We start from the raw sequence: 16856 nt of genomic DNA, 5'->3' as shown, positions 1-16856 counted from the left end.
CAGTACCATATAGTTGGAACCAACCTCGGACTGAGCTTCAGCAGGAACCACTGTGGGATACAAAGTCCCAGAGAATGTTCAGTGCCATGGGTATGTTTTCCTCTTAGTGGAAGCTCTGTTGGGTAACCTACCTCTGGGATTTGTAGCTCCCTGTTGTGAGACAAACCAACAGCCAACCCAAGGCTATTCACCTAGCTGCCCTTCCAACAACTCAGCTGCACTGACTTACCCTTCCAACAGAGCCTGCAGTGACTCAGCCTTCAGGCATGTGGCAGCACTCTCTAGACTTCCAGCCTGCTCTTGATCCAGTTCCTGTTTCTGCCCCAGCCTTGCCCAAGCCCTATTCTAGTCTGCTCCAGGCTTGTCTTTGCCCTACTTTGATCTTGCTCCAGCCCTATAGCTAACCCACTCCAGACCTACCTCTGCCTCCTGACCCCCACCTCTGCCCACAGGACCCTCAGACTCTGACCACCCAGCTTCAACCTTTGGCCTGTAACTGGACTCCAGATATGGTACTGATTTGCCTTATCCACGGACTCTGACCATCCGGCTTCAACCTTTGGCCTGCATCTGGACTCCCGCTATGGTACTTATTTTGGCTTGTCTATGGTTCCGCCCAGGATCTGTCCCCAGATCCCTGTTTCAGCACTGCCCTTGGCCCAGTCCCAACCCTATGTCTGGCTTCGACCTCTGCTCCAACCACTAGGCATGACTACTGGAAGGCAGTGCCTGACACTTGTGATCTGTCTGAGGATGATGCTGTCATTGTACTTGTGATTCGAGTCAGGGTTCTCTAAGTAAGCCCAGTTCAGAAGGAAGTCTTGTTGATTTAGTCATTAGGAAAACCTGAAGGTGGGTCTCCCTGTCCTTCCTATATTGAAAGCTTCAAGACTTGCAAATCTATTTGGAATGTGCAATTCTCCCAGGCAATTCAGGCATTTTGAGTATCTGTTCAAAGCTGGGATAGCTCCCTTGCATGAGAAGTAGAATTTGAATCCAGGAGAACCAAAAAACAGCATACCAGATGAATAAAAGTTCTAACAACTAAAGGTTGCAACAGGCAACCAAAAAATAAAATTACTAAAACTATACTATAAAACTAACTGTAAAAACTATTAGCTAAACAGTGGGTCTCAAACTTTTGTACTGGTGACCCCTTTCACATAGAAAACCTCTGAGTGCGACGCCTCCTTATAAATTAAAAACACTTTTAATATATTTAACACCATTATAAATGCTGGAGGCAAAGCGGGGTTTGGGGTGGAGGCTGACAGCTCGCGACCCCCCATGTAAGAACCTTGTGACCCCCTGAGGGGTCCCAACCCCCAGTTTGAGAACCCCTGAGCTAAAGTCATTCAGAGGGCTTGGTGGTCTCTCAGATCATCAGGCTCCCTCTCTAGGCTTTGAGGCAATGAGAGGAACTGAACTGCTAGAGGCACACCTCATCCTTGTATGCCCTCAGAGTTGAACACGAGAACTGAAGAGCACATGCATACCCGATGGGTACTGCTAGCATATGTGACGCACGTCAATCTGACCTCTGGCATATGCGACATATGTGCCAGATCAGTGGAATTTGCATGTGGACAATCACTCGAAGGAGAAAAATGTCAAAAAGGTCTCTGAAACTAGAGTCGTAAGAGTATTTTTCAGGAAATGTATCAATTTTATCCATAAATAGCTATATGTTATCTATTCATTGTTAAGAATAAAATTATTTTCCTTCTAGAAGATCATTAAAAATTACATCCAAACCTTTCGAGAGAGTACAACAGAAACTATTTTCCATTATACATTGCTGCATTAATGCTTTAAATAAAATCCTCAACTTACCTCTTCATGCTCACCCATGATGTATCAAAAATCCCCATCAGTCGTAAAACACCCTCTAGTATATCTCTTATTATGTCAGGTGGCATTCGTAGTGACCGGATTTCTGACAAAGACTCTGGCTTTATATTTCCAACTGCTAATTTAGCTTCATTAACCAGTGGCTACAAAAAAAAAAAAAAAAATTACCTTTTCTGTAAATGGTGTTCTTCGAGATGTTTTGCTCATGTCTATTCCACAATAGGTGTGTGTGCTCGCCATGTGCACTGGTGCCAGAAGGACCCCTGGAGTGGCGCCTGCCTGGTGCAGTATAAGGGGAGCTGTGCGCTCCCCCCATCCTCAGTTCCTTCTTGCCAGACAACTCTGACAGAGGGGAAGGAGGGTGGGATGTGGAATAGACATGAGCAACACATCTCGAAGAACACCAGTTACGGAAAAGGTAACTGTTTTTTCTTCTTCGAGTGACTGCTCATGTATATTCCACAATAGGTGATTCCAATATATCTGTTGGAGGTGGGTAGGAGTTCACAAGTTCCCAGGACGGAGGACAGCCCTGCCGAACCCGGCGTCATCCCTGGTTTGGGAGACGATCGCAGAGTGCGAGGTGAATGTGTGAACCGACGACCACGTGGCGGCCCTACAAATGTCCTGGATGGGGACGTGGGCCCCGAAGGCAGCCGACGAGGCCTGTGCCCGGGTCGAGTGTGCCCTCACAATGGGTGGCGGCGGAACACCCGCCAGCTCATAATAGGAACGCATTGAAAAAGTGATCCAATTGGAAAGCCCCTGAGTGGAAATCAGCTTGCCCCTCGCGTGCTCAGCCGAGGCAACAAATAGTTGCAAGGACTTATTGAACGGCTTAGTCCGCTCAAGGTAGAAAGCCAGAGCCTGCCGCACATCGAGCGTGTGGAGGTGGCATTCCTCACTGGATGCGTGAGGCTTAGGGCAGAGGACCAGTAGAAAAATGTCCTGACCCATGTGGTAGGCGGAGACCACCTTCGGGAGGAAAGCGGGGTGTGGGCGGAGCTGGACCTTGTCCTTATGAAAGACCATGTACGGCAGTTCGGAGGTCAGGGCCCTGAGCTCCGAGACTTGCCTGGCCGACGTGATAGCAACCAGGAAGTCCACCTTCCACGAGAGGTGAGACCAGGAGCACGTAGCCAGTGGTTCAAACGGGGGCCCCGTGAGACGAGCCAACACCAGGTTTAGGGCCCACTGTGGAACCAGGGGTCTAGAATACAGGAAAAGACGGTCTAGACCCTTAAGGAACCGGCCAGTCATAGCATGGGACAACACCGTGTGCCCTTGCTCCGGCAGATGGAAGGCCGATATGGCTGCCAGGTGCACCTTGATGGACGAGGGTGCCAGGCCCTGGGCCCTCACGTGGAGGAGGTAATCAAGGATAAGATGGATCGGGGCGGTCACCGGGGAGACACCCTGCTCTGCCGCCCACCTAGAAAACCGGGACCACTTCGCCAAATAAGCGTGGCGAGTGGAGGGCCATCTACTTTCAAGGAGGACGCGCTGAACTTGTTCTGAGCACGTTCTTTCCTCTCCACCTAACCATTGAGCAGCCACGCCGTAAGGTGAAGAGCCGCTAGGTTGGGATGGAGGAGGCGGCCCTGGTCCTGTGAGAGCAGGTCCGGGCGGAGTGGCAACGGCAGAGCTATTGCCAGGCCCGTGAGGGTCCCATACCAATACTGCCTGGGCCACGCTGGGGCAATCAGGAGGACTCGGGCCTTGTCTGACTTTATCTTCTCCAGGACCCTGCTGATTAGAGGGAACGGGGGGAAGGCGTAGAGACCAGGACAGGAGAAAGGCATTGGAGATAGCGCCCCTCCCCAGGCCCCCCCGGAGCAGAACCGGGGGCATCGCTGGTTCTGCCGAGTTGCGAATAGGTCCACCTGGGGAGTTCCCCACCTTCGGAAGAGCCGATGGGCCACTTCCAGGTGGAGGGACCACTCATGTTGCGAGGAGAAGTCCCTGCTCAAGCGATCCGCCCTCTCGTTGCGGGCGCCCAGTAAGTGGAAGGCCTTCAGGTGGATGTCGTGGGCTATACAGAAGTCCCACAGCCTGAGGGCTTCGAGGCAGAGGGCAGAGGAGCGGGCCCCGCCTTGCCTGTTGATATAGAACATCGAGGCCGTGTTGTCCGTGAGGACCCTGACTACCTTGCCCTCCAGATGCGAGTGGAAGGCCATACAGGCCTGTCGCACCACTCTGAGCTCCTTGACATTTATGTGTATGGTCAGATCCTGAGCCGACAACAGGCCTTGGGTCTGAAAGCTCCCCACATGGGCCCCCCAACCCAGGTCTGACGCATCGGACACCAGCTCCAGCGACGGGGCCCTCTCCCTGAACGGGACCCTTTGGAGCATGCTGTTCGGGGTGGACCACCATCGCAGGGAGGTAATCACAGCGTCCATCCTGTCCGTGGCCTGGAAGAAATTCTAGGCCAACCAGAGCTGGAGGGACCTCATCCTGAGTCTGGCGTGACAGACTACGTACGTGCACGCCGACATATGACCCAGGAGCTGCAGGCAAACCCTGGCTGTTGTCACCAGGAACCTTGTGACCAAGTCGATGAGACCTTTCAGGGTCTTGAACCTGTCTGGCGGGAGGGAGGCCCTGGCCGACACTGCGTCCAGGAGCGCTCCGATAAACTCTATGCATTGGACCTGGACTAATGTGGACTTGGTGTTGTTTACCAATAGGCCCAAGGAGGTGCACGTGGACAGGAGGAGCGACCACCTGCGACCGGGAGGTGCCCTTGACAAGCCAATCGACCAGATAGGGAAAAATCTGTATCCCCCATCATTTGAGGTAGGCCGCTATTACCGACATGCATTTTGTAAACACTCTGGGGGCAGTGGACAGCCCAAACAGGAGGACCGTAAATTGGTAATGATTCTGTCCCACCACAAAACGGAGGAAGCACCTGTGCCCCTCGAATATGTGGATGTGGAAGTACGCGTCCTGTAGATCGAGGGCAGCGTGCCAGTCCCCAGGATCCAGGGAGGGGATGACGGAGGCCAGGGAGACCATGCGGAACTTGAGCTTCACCATGTGCTGGTTCAGACCCCATAGGTCCAGTATGGGCCTGAGACCCCCCTTTGGCCTTCGGGATAAGGAAATAACAGGAGTAGTACTCCTTGCCCATGAATTCCTCAGGCACCACCTCTATCGCTCCTAGTCCTAGGAGCCGCCCCACCTCCTGCTCGAGCAGGAGGGACGGGGGCGGCGGGTGGTTGCGCGGGGAGGAGGTAAACTGGAGGGTGTAACCCCAGGAGATGGTGTTGAGGACCCATCGGTCCGAAGTGAGCCAAGACCATTCCGGAAGGAAAGCACACAACCGGTTGGAGAAGGGAAGCTTTATTGGGGTTGGATCCCTGATGAGAACTGGCGTGTTGCCCCCGGGCGCCCCATCAAAATCACCTTTTCCCCGCCTGCTTGCCTTTGGAGGGTCCAGGCTAGGGGGCAGGCCGAGACTGCCTGTGAGGGCGTCTCTTATAGTCCTGTTGCTTCTTATGGGCGGCCTCGTACTTCGGGAGGGCGGCTGGCGTCGGAGTCTGCTGCGGCTTGAACTTAGGTTTTGCCGGAGCCGGGACATAGAGACCGAGGGTCTGGAGGGTCGTGCGGGAGTCCTTCATGCCATGCAGCCTTGTATCTGTTTCCTCTGCGAACAGAAACGGGAGATCCTGCATGGAAGATTGCGCCTCGCTGGAGAGCCCGGAGAGCAGGAGCCATGATGCCCATCTCATGGACACCACGGAGGCCATTGAACATGCGGCCGTGTCCACAGCATCCGAGGCAGCCTGCAGGGAAGCCCGAGCTGCCGTTGCCCCTTCCTCCACCAGCGCCCTGAACTCCTTATCGCACTCCTGGAGGGAGACCTCAAATTTAGGCAGGGAGCCCCACAGATTAAATTCGTACCGACCCAAGAGGGCCTGATGGTTTGCCACTCGTAACTGGAAGCTCGAAGATGAATAATTTTTTCTTCCAAAAGAGTCCAGTTTCTGAGAGTCTTTGTTCTTTGGGATTGGGGCTGGCTTACCCTGTCGTTCCCTGTGGTTGACCGACTCGATCACCAGGGAGTTGGGCGGGTATATAGGTACTCATGCCCTTCAGTGGGTACAAAGTACTTGCGTTCTGCCTTTTTTGATAGAGGGGCCAACGAGGCCGGTGTTTGCCACAGGGCATTTGAAATTTTAGCCACCACTTCATGGGGCAGCAAGACCACCGTACCCGGTGCCGATGGGGACAACACGTTGAACAGGGAGTCCGAGGGCTCCTCCATCTCCTCTGCCTGGAGGTGGAGGCTTGCTGCCACCCTCTTTAAGAGCTCTTGGTGGGCCCTGAAGTCCTCCTGCGGGATGGAGGGAGGTGGGGCCACAATCGCCTCCTCCGGGTGGGGCAAAGAGACAAGTGCAGTGCTTTGGGTGTCAGCCGGCACCGGAGGATCCGGACTCCGGGTGTGGTACTGAGGACGAGTGTCCCACCGACTCCTTTGTCAGGGGTCTGGAGAGGGAGGCCGACAGTGCTTCCGAAGCTCCGGCCACCAAGCGAGCTCTCATCGGGGGCTGCGCTGGAGGCCACGGTGCCCACTGGTACCACTGGGCCGGCCACGATGCTCGGTGCCACTGCACCTGCTGTGGAACCAGCGGGGCCGGCTGCCCACTGCTATCTCTCGACTGGGAGGAGCGGTGGTGCCGGCATCTGCGACGGTCACGGGACCGCAATCTCAACGTGGAGGACCGGTACTGATGGTAATAGCAGCACCGCGAATGGCCTCGATGGGCGGACACGCAACGACGAGGCGACGGCGATCAACGCCTGGGGCTGCGGTGCCTTGGCGGAGACTTGGAACAAGAGCCCAAGTGGGAACGGCATCAACGACTGTGCCATGACCGACTGCGGTACCCTCTCTGGAATGAGGACCGACGACAACGTCCACCGCGGTCCCGTCGATGTCCGCTCTCTGAGTAGGACCCGTGCCATGAGTCCTGGCCGGACGGAACCCAGCCCAAGAGTCTGATCGGCGTTGAGGGCGATCCACGTGGACTCTGCCCCGAGCAAATGCTGGGCGGTGATCGGCATCGGGAACGTTCCCTCGACCAAGACCAGTACCGAGCCGGGGGCGACTGTGGAGATCCCAGCAGAGGCTTGCCTCTAGAGCATGGGGCCGGCATAGGCAGCGCTCTGGGCACCGGCATGGACAAGACGTGGTGGGCCTCCTGGAGGGCTTTAGGCGTGGACAGCATCCGGACATCCGGAGAGGCCTGTTCTGAAGGGGCCGGGCTACTCCGCTCTACGTGAGTCGGAGGCCTAGGGCCCAGTGGGGATCGAGGATTGCCTGACATGGGCCTAGCCTCTGTCCCAGACTTCCCTCAGTGCTGCTGCGAAGAGGGAGTCTTCTTGGCCCTCTTGGTGTGCCCCGTGGACGGGGAGCGGTGCCGACTGGTCGATGGCACTGGAGGATCGCCACGTACCATCACCGCGGTGCCCGGTACCGGCTCGGAGCAGCGTGCCGGGGTCGGGGTCAGCGCCGACTCCATCAGAATGGCTCGGAGCCTATTGTCCCTTTCTCTTTTGGTCCAAGGCTTAAACGATTTGCAAATCTTGCACCTCTCGCTGATATGGGTTTCTCCCAAGCAGCGCAAACAGTCGCTTCTTGGCACAGAACACCAACAAGAACCGCACGACTTAAATCCCGGGGCTCGGGGCATGCCCCGGCCCGGGCTCACTGACTAACTAAACTAACTACACTAACTAACTAGAGGTACTAAACAAATGAACAGTTCTGGGGACGAGCTACAGCAAAGCTGGAGCAGAGCAGTTCGGACACACCTTCACTGGCGGCAAGAAGGAACTGAGGGTGGGGGGAGCGCGCAGCTCCCCTTATACTGCGCCAGGCAGGCGCCACTCCAGGGGTTGCGGGGGCGCTCCCCCTACGGGTACTGCTAGGGGAAAAACTTCTGGCACCGGTGCACGTGGCGAGCACGCACACCTATTGTGGAATACACATTAGCAATCACTCGAAGAATAACTGTTTTATAAACAGGAGACAACAGAACATTTATGTCCTCTCAGTTTTCACAGAACCTGGCTTTATGTTTCACCTTTAGAATTTTATTTTCCTCATTACATCCAACTTATCTTTTAAATTTGTATTAACTTCTCAAAGTTTAATTTAAAACAGGTGAAGTACGCAGGTATTTACCTATGGCAAGAATTTATTTTCAGGTTACACTGTACATTATAATCCTGACATTCTCTTAATTTTTATTCAGCACAATCATCCAAAAATATTGTACAGCTATTAAAACTGAAACATTTTACTCATATTTTTTATTCCTTTTGCTGTTGGATGCTTCAGATTTATAAAGAATACATAATAAATCTTATTAAGGAAGATCTATACACCATGGGTCAAATTAAGCCTGTCTTTGTGTAGGTATATGGGAGTGATGGGCCACAAAAAGCCTTCTCTTCATACTGCAGCCGAGGGTAAGTACCAGCCACAATTGCAGCCCCCATGCACAGAGCCATAAAGGGAGCAATAAATACTTCTCCAAACCCACTTAAAGCAGTAGGTTAGTACAAGGGCAGCAACTGAGGGCATGCTTTGGCCTGAGAAATCTTCATTGTGATAGACAGAAAATAAAACAGCTTGAGTCCCAAATCCCAGACTGATTGTCAGAGCTGGCAATTAGAGTACCCTGAACATATTTTTTAATATAAATCATTGAGAGAAAATAAATAAGAAAGCCCATGGTGATTTTTTTTTCCAAATCTTGCAGATCAAACTGCAAGTCAAATAAGATCAGTTTTATCTATTCATTTTCCTTATCAGTTCTCACCTGAACCTCTTTTAGTTCATCTTCAATTTTCCTTTTTCTTTCTTCAATTTTTACAACTTCTTCTGCTATCTTGTGTTTAATTTTTTCCATCTCTGTCTTTTGCTCACTGGCATCCTGTTAGAAGAGAAATTATTCATGAGGGAACCCACTTTATTTTCCAAACTTAATTATGTGGTATTATCATACTTTTGATTCTCACGTTTCTTTAAATCTTCATTTTAATTTTAAAATACATTTTAATTGGTATAGTATTGTTCATACTAAAGTACTAAAAAAGACTTGACACTGAATTACTGTTTATAGCCGTGATTCAGGAAGGCACTTAAGCATGTTTAACTTTAAACATGTTTAAGTATCATTGACCTCAATGGGACTTAAGCATGAACTTAACTGCTTTCCTGAAAATAGGAACACTTGCTGGAATTGGAGCCTTTGTAAGCTAATACAAATACTTCTTCAACAGGCTGGTAAGGAAAAAAGAGAGAGATTATTATTGTTATGTTTATTTTAAAACATTTGAGAAGCGCTCAGATACTATGGTTGTGGAGGACATATAAATAAATAGATATGACTAAATTAAGGAAGTGTATATTCTAACCTGGACATCATGTTCAATTTGGACCTGTCTCTAGCTCCTCACATCCAGGCTATGTCTAAATCTTGCCAATTCTTTCTGCATAAAATCTCTAGGATAAGGCCTTTCCCATCCATCCAAAGAACTAAAACTCTCATCCATGCTCTCATCATCTTGCATCTCAATTACTGCAACATCCTTTTCTCTAGCCTTGACAAATTCAATCTTGCCCTGCTCATGTTCATTCAGAATGTTGCTGCAAAGATGATTTTCATAATCTGCTGCTTTGACCACACCACTTCTGTCTTTGCATCCCTCCACTGGCTCTGACTTCTCTATCAAATCAAACATAAACTGCTTGTCTTCACTTTCAAAGTCCACCATGACACATCTCCACCCTACCAGTCATCTTCCATTCACAATTGAGATGTTGATTCCCGCCTCCAATCAGTCCATGATGCCAGCCTCTTTCACCCACTTGTTCAATTTCAAACAAGCACCTTTGTGTTTTCTCCCATACTGCCCCCCGTGCTTGGGTGGAGCTTCCCATAAACATCTGCAAATCTACCTCATTATCTTCCTTCAAATCCCTCCTTAAAACTTTTATTTTCTATGATGTCTATTAAAAATATTTACAATGGTTAGATAGCTTGTGCTGTGACCACTGCTTAACATGCTGACCAATACTGCCTCACTGTTTCCTTGAATTCCCTCGACTGTCTATTGATATCCACCTGTTGTCTTTCATCTCATGCTTAGACTATAAACTCTTTGGGACACTGACTGTCTTTTTGTTCTGTGTTAGTGCAGAGCCTAGAACAATGGGGTCCTGATGCATGAGTAGGGCTCCTAGGCATTACAGTAATACTACTACTACTCAATAATAATAACAACAAACAACAACAACATAGCCTAGAGATATTGAGCACACACAACTGTCATTGAAGTTAATGGGAGCTGACAGTGCTTAGCACCTTTGAAAATCAGGCCAATAATGTATAATACATGCACCCCACAAGTAGCAACAATAAATGTGATAGCATGGGTTAATATGCAGGCCACATTTTGGGGTGGAAGACTGAGCATGGAGAACAGGACATAGGTCAAGAAAAGGAAAGGGGAACAAGTAGTGATCTGAAAGAGTTAGGGTAAATTGAACATAAAGAAACTGTTCAAAATTCTGGGAACTCCACGGAAGAATAATCTACCCTATGCTGCACAGAGAAAGAGGTGGAAAGCCAAAGAGTGTGGACACCCAACTAGGGAACAAGTAGTGAAGGATACATCCACAAAGGAAGAGATCACTTTGATGAGACAGAGGTAAACAAGGAGGCATAAGAAATGAAAGGTCAGAGGTTCATGTGGATTGTGAACACAGATGTTTATATCTCCAGTTATGATGATGATTGAAAAGACAAATTCATGAGCATTAAGTGAAGCAAAGTTGATATATGAAGTGACAGGATACGATTCCAAGAAGTGAGGCAGTTGTACTCTGAGCTGAAGTGATAGCAGAAAACAGTGGCTGTGTATAAGCAGCAGAAATGAAGGATGAGATTTGTCCATTATAGCATTTAACCTGAAAGCATTTACAGATAGGTCACTACATTATAATGATATAGCATTAAGTCATCCAAGACTAGGTCAGGCATTTTATGCAATGCAAATGTGAATATATCACAAGTAATTAAAAAAAGAAGTCATAACCTCAGTCGCACGTCAAAATCACTGTTCAGAGAGAACATCATTGGCATCTTGTGAGCATACATTAGAGCCCTCTACACCAACTAAACTGGTTCCTTTTCAAGTTTTTCTTTAAATATCAGAGGGACTTAATGCTTCTGTAGTGCTTCTTACAGGATGTTAACCTCAGAACTGTCAGTCCTGTTAGCACACCTTTGATACTACTGAGCATACCATGTTTCACTGCTTTTGTTCCAACTCCTATTTTAGCCTTACACAGTAATACCAAACATCATTCTGGGATGTATTAGCAGGAGTGTTGTAAACAAGACACAAGAAGTAATTCTTTTGCTTACTCCATGCTGATTAGGCCTCAACTGGAGAATTGTGTCCAGTTCTGGGTGCCACATTTCAGGAAAGAGGTGGACAAACTGGAGAAAGTCCAGAGAAGAGCAACAAAAATGATTAAAGATCTAGAAAACATGATCTCTGAGGGAAGATTGAAAAAATTGGGTTTGATTAGTCTGGAGAAGAGAAGACTGTGGGGGGGGGGGGGGGGGCATGATAAAAGTTTTCAAGTACATAAAGGTTGTTACAAGGAGGGGTGAGAAAAATCTGAGGATAGGACCAGTAGCAATGGGCTTAAATTGCAGCAAGGGCAGTTTAGGCTGGACATTAGGAAAAACTTCCTGTAAGGGTAGTTAAGCACTGGAATAAATTGCATAGGGAGGTTGTGGATTCTCCATCATTGAACATTTTTGAGATCAGGTTAGACAAATACTTGTCAGGGATGGTGTGACGTTGCAGTCTATATGATTTTATAAAAAATTGATAATGAGTGAATACAATGTAACTGGAATATGCTTCATGCAAAAGGTCTCTTGTAAGGTATCATTACAAAGCTTATAATCTACTGAGCGTGGTCATCCTATTTGTATAAAGGTATCACTCTTGTATCTGAAACTAGAAATATGAAATATAACTCTGAGGGCCTATTGTAATTATGCAAAGTGTGGGCCATTAATGGTGGTTTGGAATCTTAATGGCTCCCATCAACCAGGAAAATTGACTGGATTGTTCTGTTTGCAGGCAAGCCTTCCTGTGAGACAGGCTGGGAGGAATGAAGGCTTGGGGTCTTACAGTGACATGTGATCATGTCACATGAACTGGAATCCATCTTTAACCTGATGCTTTTCCAGTGGGGGGGGGTGGAAACCCAGAGGGACAAAGGATTCCCGCCTTATGCAAAAGATATATAAAGGGGTGGAACAGAACAAAGAGGAGAGGAGGCATCATGAAGAATCCCCTAGCTACCACCTGAGCTGGAACAAGAGCTGTACCAGGGGAAAGTATTGTGCCCAGACCTGAAAGGTGTCCAGTCTGAGAAAAAACTTACTGAAGCATCTCTAAGGGTGAGATTATCTGTATTCAGTTTGATTAGACATAGATTTGCGCATTTTATTTTATTTTGGTTGGTGACTTACTTCGTTCTATCTGTTACTACTTGGAACCACTTAAATCCTACTTTCTGTATTTAATAAAATCACTTTTTACTTATTGATTAACTCAGAATATGTATTAATACCTGGGGGAGCAAACAACTGTGCATATCTCTCTATCAGTGTTATAGAGGGCGAACAATTTATGAGTTTACCCTGTATAAGCTTTATACAGGGTAAAACAGATTTATCTGGGTTTAGACCCCCATTGGGAGTTGGACATCTGAGTGTTAAAGACAAGCACACTTCTGTTAGCTGCTTTCAGGTAAACCTGCAGCTTTTGGGGCAAGTAATTCAGACCCTGGGTCTTTGTTGGAGCAGACGGGAGTGTCTGGCTCAGCAAGACAGGGTGCTGGGGTCCCGAGCTGGCAGGGAAGGCAGGGGTAGAAGTAGTCTTGGCACATCGGGTGGCAGCTCCCAAAGGGGTTTCTGTGATCCAACCCGTCACAGATGGTCTAGATAATATTTACTCCTGCCTTGAGTGCAGGGGAGACTGGACTAGAAGCCCTCGCGAGGTCCCTGCCAGTCCTATGATTCTATGCCCTACAAGCATACAAGGGGATTTATGGATAGGGTAACAGCCAAGGACTTTCAAATCTCTTCTGGCTTTCAACATCTTCCAGCTGCCCTGGGGAATACTGGGTAAAAATTACCTTTGCTACAGGGAGCCAACACACCTAGGTAATCCATCATCCTGGCTAACATTCAAGTACATCTACACCAAATAGATACAGAATACTTAAAAGACTTGATAAAAATTCCCTCAAATCTTCATGGTTTCACAGATTCTATAGGATAAACATAATGTATGTAGCTGTATGACACCGCAAGCCAAATATTTTGAGGCTGCAGCCACCTGATCTGCTATACATAGGAAATCTGTTCTCTTAGACTTCATTTACAGTTGGAAGTGTTATTTGTGCTTGATCTGCTCTCATTGAAATCAATGACAAAACTCCCTCTGATGCCTCTCAGAGTAGGATCACCCCATTATGGCTTACCTTCTGTTTATGATCTTCAGAATCACATGTATATCAAATACTAATATCCACTTTCCACAGAAATTGGAAACCTTGCATTTAACTAGGGAAGTGTCACTAAAGAAAATGGCTTCTCAAAAAAAAAAAAAGGGAGAGAGAGACTACCTCAGAGCCAAGGGCTAGTGGTTCAAAGAGTGGTCTAAAGAAATAAGGTTGTCTACTTAAAATCAGAAATATCAGGAAAAAAACGGTTACTCACCTTTGTAACTGTTGTTCTTCGAGATGTGTTGCTCATATCCATTCCAATTAGGTGTGCGCGCGCTGCGTGCACGATCGTCGGAGAAATTTTCTACCCTAGCAACACCCGGTGAGTCGGCTGTGGAGCCCCCTGGAGTGGCGCCTTCATGGCGCTGGATATATACCCCAGCCGACCCAGCGCCCCCTCAGTTCCTTCTTGCCGGCTACTCCGACAGTGGGGAAGGGGGGCGGGTTTGGAATGGATATGAGCAACACATCTCGAAGAACAACAGTTACAAAGGTGAGTAACCGTTTTTTCTTCTTCGAGTGCTTGCTCATATTGATTCCAATTAGGTGACTACCAAGCCTTACCTGGGCGGTGGGGTCGGAGTGAGACATCACTGTGTACAAAACCGCTGATCCGAATGCAGCATCGTCTCTGGACTGCTGTACAAGCGCATAGTGAGCGGCGAAGGTGTGGACCGATGACCAAACTGCAGCTCTACAAATGTCCTGGATCGGGACTTGAGCCAGGAAGGCAGTCGAGGAGGCTTGGGCCCTCGTGGAGTGGGCGGTGAGGAGCGGCTTCGGGGCACCGGCCAGGTCGTAGCAAGCACGAATGCAGGACGTGATCCAAGAGGAGAGACGTTGCGAGGAGACCGGTAAGGCTTTCATCCGGTCGGCCACTGCAATGAAGAGTTGCGTCGTCTTTCTAAACGGTTTTGTACGCTCAATATAGAAAGCCAGGGCCCTGCGTACATCCAAGGAGTGCATGCGTTGGTCTTGACGGGTGGCGTGCGGCTTAGGATGGAAGACCGGGAGAAATATATCCTGGTTCACATGAAAAGCTGATACTACCTTGGGAAGAAAGGCAGGGTGGGGGCGAAGCTGCACCTTGTCTTTGTGGAAGACTGTGTACGGAGGCTCAGAGTGGGCGCCCTGAGTTCAGAAACACGCCTTGCTGAAGTGATAGCTACAAGGAAGGCTGTCTTCCAAGATAGGTAAAGGAGTGAGCAGGTAGCCAATGGCTCAAACGGGGGCCCTGTGAGCTTGGAGAGAACCAGGTTAAGATCCCACGCCGGAACGGGTTGGCGTTGCTGTGGGTATAGCCGGTCTAAGCCCTTGAGAAATCTGACGACCATCGGGTTAGAGAAGACCGAGGAAGCGTGTTCTCCTGGGTGGAACGCTGATATAGCAGCCAGGTGAACCCTGACTGAAGATATCGCCAAGCCCTGCTGTTTCAGGGATAGGAGATATTCGAGTATAAGAGGAATAGATGCCTGCAAGGGGGGCGTGGCCCGCTGCTCGCACCAACAGGAGAACCGTTTCCACTTGGCTAAGTAAGTGGTCCTTGTAGAGGGCTTTCTACTTCCCAGCAGAATCTGTTGCACGGGATGTGAGCATCGTAGCTCTGTCCGATTCAGCCATGGAGCATCCACGCTGTAAGGTGGAGCGATTGCAGGTCGGGGTGACAGAGTCGGCCGTGGTCCTGAGAGATCAAGTCTGGGCACAAGGGAAGCGTGATCGGAGTTTGTACCGATAGCTCCAGAAGCGTGGTGTACCAGTGCTGTCTTGGCCAAGCTGGAGCGACTAGAATCATACGTGCCTTGTCTCCGCATAGCTTGAGCAGCACCCTGTGGACCAGTGGGAATGGAGGGAAAGCGTAGAACAGCTGGTCTCTCCATGATAGGAGGAAAGCGTCCGACAGGGAGCCCGGAGATCGTCCTTGGAGGGAGCAGAACATGTGGCACTTCCTGTTGGCTCGTGAGGCGAACAGGTCGACCTGGGGAAATCCCCACCTCTGGAAGATGGAATGGATGATATCCGGGCGAATCGACCACTCGTGCGTCTGGAAGGATCTGCTGAGACGGTCCGCTAGAGTGTTCTGGACTCCAGGGAGGAACGATGCCATGAGATGTATCGAGTGGGCAATGCAGAACTCCCACAGGCGAATGGCCTCTTGGCATAGGAGAGACGACCGGGCTCCTCCTTGCTTGTTGATGTAGAACATGGCCGTGGTGTTGTCTGTGAGGACTGACACGCAACGGCCATGTAGGAGACCGAGAAATGCCTGACATGCTAGGCGCACCACCATCAGCTCTCGAACATTGATGTGCAGAGCTAGTTGGGATGCGGTCCACAGGCCCTGGATATGGTGCTCCCCGAGGTGAGTGCCCCACCCTAGAGATGAAGGGTCCATGACCAGGTGCAGGGAGGGTTGTGGGGCGTGAAACGGCACTCCTGCGCAAAGCGCCTTGTGATCCAGCCACCAGGTGAGGGAGGTCAAGACCGAGGTCGGAACCGCGACCACCATGTTTAGGTTGTCCCGATAAGGACGGTACACCGACGATACCCAGGCCTGAAGTGGGCGAAGCAGAAGCCTGGCATGCCTGGTTACGTAAGTGCAAGAGGCCATGTGTCCCAACAGGCCGAGGCACGTCCTTACTGTGGTAATTGGGAAGACCTGGAGTCCGTGGATGATGTTTGCGATGGTGTGGAACCGAGTGTCTGGCAGAAGAGCTCGGGCGAGTCTAAAACTGCCCCGATAAACTCTATTCTCTGGGTTGGCTCCAGAGTGGACTTTTCTTTGTTGAGTAGAATACCTAACTCGTGGAATGTTTGTAGTATTATCTGGACGTGCGCCTGAACTTGCTCCCTGGTGCGGCCGCGCACCAGCCAGTTGTCTAGATACGGGAACACCTGTATCCTTTGTCGACGAAGGTATGCGGCCACGACAGCCATACATTTGGTGAACACTCTCGGAGCCACGGACAATCCGAAGGGAAGGACGGCAAATTGGTAGTGCACATTGTTTACCACAAATCGAAGGAAGCGCCTGTGAGGGGGGTAGATTGCTATATGAAAATATGCGTCCTTCATGTCGAGGGCGGCGTACCAGTCTCCAGGATCCAGAGAAGGGATGATGGTGCCCAAGGAGACCATGCGGAACTTCAACTTTATTATGAATTTGTTGAGTCCGCGTAAGTCTAAAATGGGTCGCAGACCCCCTTTTGCTTTGGGGATCAGGAAGTAGCGGGAGTAAAACCCCCTGCCCCTTAACTCTGGGGGAACCTCCTCTATGGCCCCCATAGAGAGGAGCCCAAAAACCTCCTGTGTAAGGAGATGCTTGTGAGAAGGGTCCCTGAAGAGGGATGGGGGGGGGGGCGAAGGGGGGGACAAAGAAAACTGGAGAGCG

At 49.8% G+C, this 16856-nt stretch overlaps 1 protein-coding gene across 1 annotated transcript in view; it reads right to left on the bottom strand.

The window, feature by feature from the left end:
* Positions 1-16856, bottom strand: part of DYNC2H1 (dynein cytoplasmic 2 heavy chain 1) — a 367402-nt gene that overhangs the window by 248529 nt on the left and 102017 nt on the right. The window contains exons 56-57 of the mRNA XM_029911951.1: positions 8688-8801; positions 1834-1994 (exon numbers count right to left, since the gene is read on the bottom strand). Coding sequence (XP_029767811.1) covers positions 1834-1994; positions 8688-8801 — 275 coding nt within the window. The remainder of the gene's footprint in view (positions 1-1833; positions 1995-8687; positions 8802-16856) is intronic.

Source organism: Terrapene carolina, unplaced genomic scaffold (genome assembly GCF_002925995.2).
Source record: "Terrapene carolina triunguis isolate 2854851 unplaced genomic scaffold, T_m_triunguis-2.0 Scaffold138, whole genome shotgun sequence".
NCBI lineage: Eukaryota > Metazoa > Chordata > Testudines > Emydidae > Terrapene > Terrapene triunguis.
This window is presented reverse-complemented; position numbering and strand designations above follow the sequence as displayed.